At 39.7% G+C, this 7671-nt stretch overlaps 1 protein-coding gene across 1 annotated transcript; it reads left to right on the top strand.

Annotated features, from left to right (window-relative positions):
* The first annotated feature begins 5636 nt into the window (after positions 1–5636).
* Positions 5637–7236, top strand: XND1 (xylem NAC domain 1). Its single transcript, XM_088947127.1, has 3 exons — positions 5637–6116; positions 6204–6475; positions 6576–7236. Exons 1-3 carry the CDS (start codon positions 5954–5956, stop codon positions 6729–6731), a joined length of 591 nt encoding a protein of 196 aa, XP_088803253.1. The 5' UTR covers positions 5637–5953; the 3' UTR covers positions 6732–7236.
* The last annotated feature ends 435 nt before the right edge of the window (positions 7237–7671 follow it).

Raw genomic sequence — 7671 nt, 5'->3', positions numbered from 1 at the left:
TTGAACAACAACTAAGTCACCACTAAATAGAGCTGAAACCGATCCAAATTGACCAAAACCGATTCAAATCGATTAGGTCGGTTTTGCTTAACACAGGGTCAGTTTTGGTTTCAATTTCAAGTAACCCGACCAGGTCGGGTCAGTTGGAAAAACATCAGTAAACCGATCCAACCCGACCCGTGAACTGCCCTACTCAAAGGTTCAATATGCTCGTTAATTACTAGGGCATGAATGAAAACAATAACCAATCACTGATATGGCATCAAAGTTCATATTATCAGAGTTTATTTGATTAAATAACTTATTATTAGATCTTCATAATTCTTATTATAATTAATTAAATTTCATACAAGGTATAGGTGCGTTTTACATTGTTTATACTTCAAGTCCAATGGATCGTGAGAGGGATGAGTTCAAATCAGCTCCCTACAATGTTGTCATGTATTGGAAACATATGATAATACCAAGAATGATGATGTCATCATTGGAAGATGTTCTCAATACGCAGTGGGAATGTGCTGTGGGACTTTGTGAGGGGCTGATTTGGTCTTGTGAGGGATGTATTAGAGAATAATAACCTATTCAGTAACCTCACCTAATAGTTTATATTTGTTCAAATTGGATTTCCTGTCAATTACTCTCTACCCATACTCTATCTCCTTGAATTGCAGCCACACATTGCCATCTTGTATTGTGAGATGTGTGACAGGTAGAGAAAGTGAGCAAGAAATTTGGGTTCATATTTGCCACCTTTATAGCTGAATTAGGTGTTTGGCAATGAATATGGTTTCTCTTTTTGAACATTTTGGGTGTTTGATACAGTGGTATTGTATTGTTGTTGTATTTTGGATTAATTAATATAATTTTGTGAATGTTTTAAAAAAGGGTTTGTGTTAATCAATAGGGGTGAAGCCGGGATATTTTTATTTGAGAGCCAAAAGCCAATGAACATGGACTAGAGGGGCCAAGAGTTAATAAATATGAAGACAACGCAACACCATTATACCAAACACCCCCATAATCAACATTTGTAAAGGCAATAGTCCAATTTATCCAGGGCAGCCATCATCAACAGATCTAGGTCAACTGGGTCAGTATGAAACCAGCCATGTCAAATGGGTCCTTCCAATTGTTATGCACTGATCCTTATCACCCACTTAATTCAGGCAACCTTGCCAGCTAGAGAATAGAAACTGCTTCTCTTATCCTTTTTATTCTTTCTCCATGATGCCCATATGGGTTTGGGAAGAAAGGACATGGCAATTTCTTACCAAACAGGGAAGGTAAATATGCAGATTCCAATACCAACGGAATTTAGGGATTCATTGATCTGTCACATCCAAACAGACCTTATGCATGAGCATTCTTCCACTTTGTGGAATGCATTATATATTTAGATTACTTTCATGCGCCCCTTCATGAAACCATGAGCTTCAACTTGAGTCTTGACTACTCATTAATCATAATTCATTCAACAAACACTGAGATTTGTCAAACAAACACTTAAAACTCCAAAAACCCACCAACCTCTCTATCAGCTCCTAATCATAAGATGGGACATCTCTCCCCCATGAAAAAACAAAGTAAAAAAACCCACCAAAACTCAACCACATAAGCCACATTCCTGCCACAAGCTGATGATCGATCACCATGGATAATGGCACTGATCTGTCTAAGTCTAACCCACTCTTGTTAACTTAACCTAGCTAGGTGGCTTACTAGGTTGGTAGATAAAAAGAAATCCAAAAGTTACCATTTTAATAATTTTAAAGTGTATTTCAAATCATTTCTACAGGAAATTGAAGAGAAGAAAAAAAGTTAAATTCTCACGTCAAACCACTCAATGAATTTCCAATAAGAGAAGTTTGAGTAACACAAAAGGTTAAAATTAGAGGCATCCCAGCAGGTCTATCACGGCTGCTAATACCCTAGGATAAGTTGGAAGTGTGCACTATTGTTCATGATGGATGGATGCAACAAAAGATGTCAAATGTGTAACACCCAATGCTTGTTATAAAAGTGACCCACTAAGTTGAGGATACAATAATTGCCCCTTAGTCGGCATATTTGCGCTTATGGGATCATCCCATGCTCAATTGTACTATTTTGATTGATATGGAAATGGAATTTTGGTGCAAATGGGTCTGATCTGAATATGCCAAAGCCAAATGATTTTCTTTCAAATTCAATCTTGTTTTTAAGAGGTTGAATGATGGGGTTTGGTTATCTTTCATATCTTTGCTACTGTAATTAGATCAGAGTTAGGTTTGGGCAGGAAAATTCCAACCAGATTCAATCCAGTTATCAACTGGTATCCATCGTCAGTCTAATCCCTAAGTAGGGTTTTTGGATAAATCAGATGGATCAACAGAAAATGGCAAAATTAAGCCAAACTAATCATTTATCCGGTCTCAAGTACCAGGCAGGTTGGCTAAGCATTGACACCTTTTTTTAACAACTAGTACATTCAATTCAATTATTGCATATTGGACGAGTCTGTTCAATTTACGACATTCTCTTATGACTGATTATCATTTTGTCATCCTAATGCTCCAACAACACATCAATTTGGAGATGTCTAGATGCTCTACTTTGGTTCATTATGCCTAGCTTTTGTTCCAAATTAAGCACCTTTATTCTTTATTCTTATGAGATTAAAGCAAAGATAATTACAATCGACCATCCAAATCAATTTAGTTCTCTCTCTATCATCTTACGTATTATACATAGTTAAATTTCTGATAAAAGTCTATTTGGGAAGAGTGCAAATACAAATGTTTGATTCATAATAATGCAAAGTTGGTTTAGTTTTGCGAGGATGATTTTATATTCTTACTAAAGTAACTAAACGATTTTTATTTGCAATGGATATAAATATGAATTTCAAGACTAGAATCCACATTTTTTACATTGATCAACGTAAAAGTCATGGTTTTCAAAATCAGACTTGACCGGACAGTTAGATCGGAAAAACCGGGAATTAGTCAGGTGATCGGTTCTGTTTTTCCTCAAAATTGGATTTTTTTCCAAAAACCGTGTTAATAAACCGCTGACCCAGGTGGTTAACCGTTCGAACTGTTCGAACCATTTTGATCGTTTTTTTAGTCAGAATTGAATGATTGAACCGTTTGATCCGAGAATCGGACCCCCAACTAGTTCATTCTCCGGGTCGGTTTTAAAAACCTTGGTAAAAGTTTTAGCATCTTTTTATGGATGAAAATGCATGTAAATTCTTGAAATTTATAATTACTGTTATTTTTAATATACAAATGTATTTAATGAGGGGTAATTTGGTCATTCGAATAATATCACAACACGTGGCATCCAGGTGACACCTCGGCACTGAGTAAGCAAATCACCCTGGCAGGTCGACTAGTCCCACCTCGCCTAAGACCGACCTAAAGTACCTTGGCTTGACCAAGCTAAAGGACCTTCGTATAAGGAGCGACCTCCTTTGGGGGCGGTCACTAAGTAGGGTACAAATGGCGACCTACATAGCATGCTTGCCGACCTATTACATAGATTTGTTATCAAGACTGAGTTCTCCGGAGTGATAATGCTTTTCCATTAAGCTGGCCTACCTGCATCACCCGCATCTGAGTTGACCGGACAGACTTTAGCTCTTTGCACAGATTACGTAATCGATGGAGATATTCTCTCCCAACTTAGCGGAAACGGCTCTCTGGGAATCTCAAACCCATTACAAAAGGTTTTAATCCATTACACCTATATAAGGGCATCCTTCTCCTAAGAGAAGGTATGCATGATTTAGTTCTCACACTCTCTAAACTCCTAAAGCATTCTAATTCTCTCTAAAAAACTCCCAAATCGCTGACTTAAGCATCGGAGTGCCCTCTTCGGGTAAAACAACCCGGGCACTCTAATATTGCTCTCTTGCAAAACAACTTAACTTGTCGCTACTCAACTCAACATTCGAGCTACCTCCAGCTCAGCCAAACTTAGTTCGGCTTCCAACAAAGAAAACTTCCAGCCTGGGATCCGAATCATCTGCCAAGCGAGAGCCGCTAGATTGCACACCATCAGTATTATTATCAAATGCTTACAAAACTGAATCAGAGTATATATGCATAGTCATCCCAAACAGAACTTAAGGAAGGGAGGGATACCATAAGCTCTGTACATCATTGTTTCACCTTTTGTTGCTTTCTCACCACATTCCCACTGTACCTGGTTTTGTTTTATCCAAACGGGTCACTTTAGTTGTTCTCCACACCACTTACACATCCTATGTTTATCTCCATGGAGGATGACAGACAATGAAGGCCATCCATATCTAATAAGTGATGCTTTCAAATTTCAATGGACTCATGGTCCATTAATGGAGTGAACCCAACGTGGGTTTTCAAATTGCCGCTGATCCGGATGGTTCAACAAGGTGCCGACCAACATGTACGGTTTAGTCGTAGTTGAGATGACTGCGGATCTCTTGCTCATGAGTATTTTGCCCACATCTACTCATAACACATTACTCCCGTGAATAAGAAACATCTCTTCGGTATAATATTATAGAGAAGATGCGATGTTCTCCATATATAACTGTGATAAACATGGACAGAGTTTGTATGGACAAGAAATGCAGACTCAGTTGAGATGGTCGTTACTAGTTACAATGGATGAACCGCCTTGTTGAGGAGTCAAACCAGTGGCCCAGAGAGCTTTCCGGTTTGACATCTCCATCAGTTTTAAAAGAGTCAACCATGAGCACTCAATTGACTTAAAAAGTTAAAAGCAGAAAAGCAAAAAAGTTAAAAATTGAAAAGAGAAATTCACTTTCCTGTATTAATTTTTGAGCCAATAAACGGTAAAAACGGTGGGATCTTCATGGTTTACTCAACCAGAGCACTCCTCTTCTGATCACCACTGAAGTGGTCTCTATTCCCTTTCCCTGTCAACTCTGTACCACAATTCAAGCACTGGCAGCCATATGAAGGAGAGAGAGAGAGAGAGAGGGTGATCTGTCTTTAGAACAGCAATGGTGGAGGGATAATGTGGGCAATCCTGTCCGACTCCGACAGGAGATTCTAAATTAATGTGTATAACTCCAATACTGAGAGGAGTGCTGGGTGCACTCGAAAATGTGGGGTACCCCAATCACCATGGGACACTTATCCCTCCGTGCAAAGTCGGGTCCCATGCATTACCCAATCACAGAGCCGTACCGAAGCAACTGCACACCTTGCTTGGAGCATCTCTTCAATTCTCCCTCTGCACTTGAACCCCAATGCTTCCAAAATTTTACACAAACCAATTCTAACAAAGTTGCTTATTTTCATCTCAGACAGGTGTTAATGGGCTTGATTGGACTACACCTCATTCACAAGGTCCAACCCAAGGATCCGGTTCACAAAATCAAAAGGAGAAGTGCTTTTTTCTTTTTATTTAATGCCCATTTACTTTTTATAGTTCAATCCAATCATCCAAAATCCTTCCGTTATCTATTATGGGCCCTTCTAGATCTGGGCCATGATGCCATGAATGGTTCGAGCTCAAGACCCTATCTACAAGGTGCCACGTGGAGGCAGCTGATGGCCCCAAACAAATAAGTATGACGTTCGAATGACGGCCCATGGCCCACACACTCAGCATTTATGATGAAGAAAAATAGAAGTGAAGAAATCAAAATACCAAACCAAACTCTCCTACTTGTCTCCCTCCAGCATGAACAGAACAGAATCCCGTTATTTGAAGTACCTAACGACGTTCCGTTACCCGCCGCCTTCCATCACCCAACTCAGACTCAACTCTGATCATACCACCTTCTCTCTCACGTCAAATTCTCCCTCCTCTGCACTATAAATATCAACCAAACCTACAATAACACCAATCATCCAACACTTTCTCTTGTCGATCTCTAGACTTGCTTCTCGTTCTTCTTCTGCATCATCAATTCATCATAATTTTCTTCTTCTTTCTCTTCTGGGGTGAGAGCGAGATGGGAGATGGAAATGTCAACCTACCTCCTGGTTTCCGATTCTACCCAACTGATGAAGAACTCGTCGTTCATTTTCTCTACAGGAAGGCGGCACTCCTGCCTTGTCATCCAGATGTCATTCCGGATCTCGATCTCTATCCTTACGATCCATGGGAGCTCAGTGGTCTGAAATTTCCTCCTCTTTTCTAGCTATGTTCAATGACAACTCTAATTCTCATTTCTTCCTTTCTTTTGCATTTGGACTGTGCAGGCAAAGCGTTGGAAGGGATTAATAACCATTGGTATTTCTTCAGCCGAAGAACGCCAAATCGAATTTCTGCAAATGGGTATTGGAAGCCGCTGGGAGTTGATGAACCCATCTTCACAGGTGAGAGTAAGAAAGTGGGTATGAAGAAATATCTCGTCTTCTACCTTGGTGAAGCTCCGACGGGGATCAAAACCAACTGGGTAATGCAGGAGTACCGCCTTTCAGATTCTGGTTCCAGTAGTAGGTCCTCTAAAAAGAAAGGAAACTCAAAAATTGTAAGTAGTTTCGTTTGCCCAGAACGAATTTAATTTCATTCCAATCTAGCTCTATGCGTAAACTGGAAAACCAAGCTTGGTTTCTGATTGCTTCATTCAGGACTCGAGTAGACTGGTCCTCTGCCGAGTCTATGAGAGGAGTGGTGGCTCTCAGGGGAGCTTCTGCGATGAAGATGGAGATGGCACCGAGCTTTCATGTTTAGACGAAGTTTTCTTGTCACTAGATGATCTCGACGAAATAAGTTTGCCGAATTAGATTGAGGGTTGGTCTACTAAAATGGGCAACTGTAATATTAACAAGTCTTGGTAAAACATTAGTAGTGGATGAACATATTTGAAATCAACTGTGAATTGTTTTCTTCTCCTTTTCATCACTGAGATGGGATTTTTACGTGCTTGGCTTCTTGGGGGAGAAGAAGGGTAAACGTGGGAGAAGGGGTGGAGCCCAAGCAGCACTGTTAGGCTTGCTGTGCTTTGAGCAATCCTTCTTGGCTTTTAGCTTTCTTCTCTCTCTCTCTCTCTCTCTCTCTCTCTCTCTCTCTCTCTCTTTTTCTGCTTTGATGGCCTTTGGTGGTTGTCTTGTGTCACAAAGGTAAGGAGCAATTCTTGTTTGTTTTTCTTTTTTTTTTTAATGGGTTCCTGCTTAGGCTAGCATTTCGTCATGGGTGTTGTAAGCTTTCACACGTGAAGCAAGTTTACTCATGTCTGTATAAAAGTTCGGATCTACCCAAAAATGGAAAAAAAAAGGAAATTTTGATTAAGGGCTCCATGTTCATACGCATCAAGATGTGTGGCTTTCCAGTTTATGGATCAAAAAATTAAAAACATTTTGAACTGAAAAATGGGTGGGAATTGAATAGGAAAGGTCCTGATTTCACCCTATTAATTGTAGTAAATGAATTGTACTACTATCAAAATGTTGACGGAACGTTGATAGCTGATAGGGCATTAGCTTGGTTGAATAAAAAGATGGGTGGAGAGGACCACCTTCTTATATGCCATATGTATAGGATCTAGTAGTAGTGATGATACCAGCAAAGTGAATTCAATGATAGCAGCACCTGATATATCACTTCATCAGAGAGGGCAGTTTTGTCATTTTGGGCGTCAACAGTGTTATCCTTAAACCATGGTTAATTAGAATAATATTATTCGTTGCTTAATAAGCTACTAACCTCCAGGCATCCTAATCATCT

The sequence above is a fragment of the Nelumbo lutea genome, chromosome 5 (genome assembly GCF_056320005.1).
Source record: "Nelumbo lutea isolate HS-2025 chromosome 5, American lotus-T2T, whole genome shotgun sequence".
Lineage (NCBI taxonomy): Eukaryota > Viridiplantae > Streptophyta > Magnoliopsida > Proteales > Nelumbonaceae > Nelumbo > Nelumbo lutea.
The sequence above is the reverse complement of the archived record's forward strand: the minus strand, read 5'-3'. Positions and strand labels throughout refer to the sequence as shown.

Coding starts and splice junctions, on each gene's coding strand:
- XND1 (XM_088947127.1), top strand. CDS start 5,954: ATGGGAGATGGAAATGTCAACCTACCTCCTGGTTTCCGATTCTACCCA. Junction 6,117..6,203: donor CGATCCATGGGAGCTCAGTG/GTCTGAAATTTC, acceptor TGGACTGTGCAG/GCAAAGCGTTGGAAGGGATT. Junction 6,476..6,575: donor AGAAAGGAAACTCAAAAATT/GTAAGTAGTTTC, acceptor TGCTTCATTCAG/GACTCGAGTAGACTGGTCCT.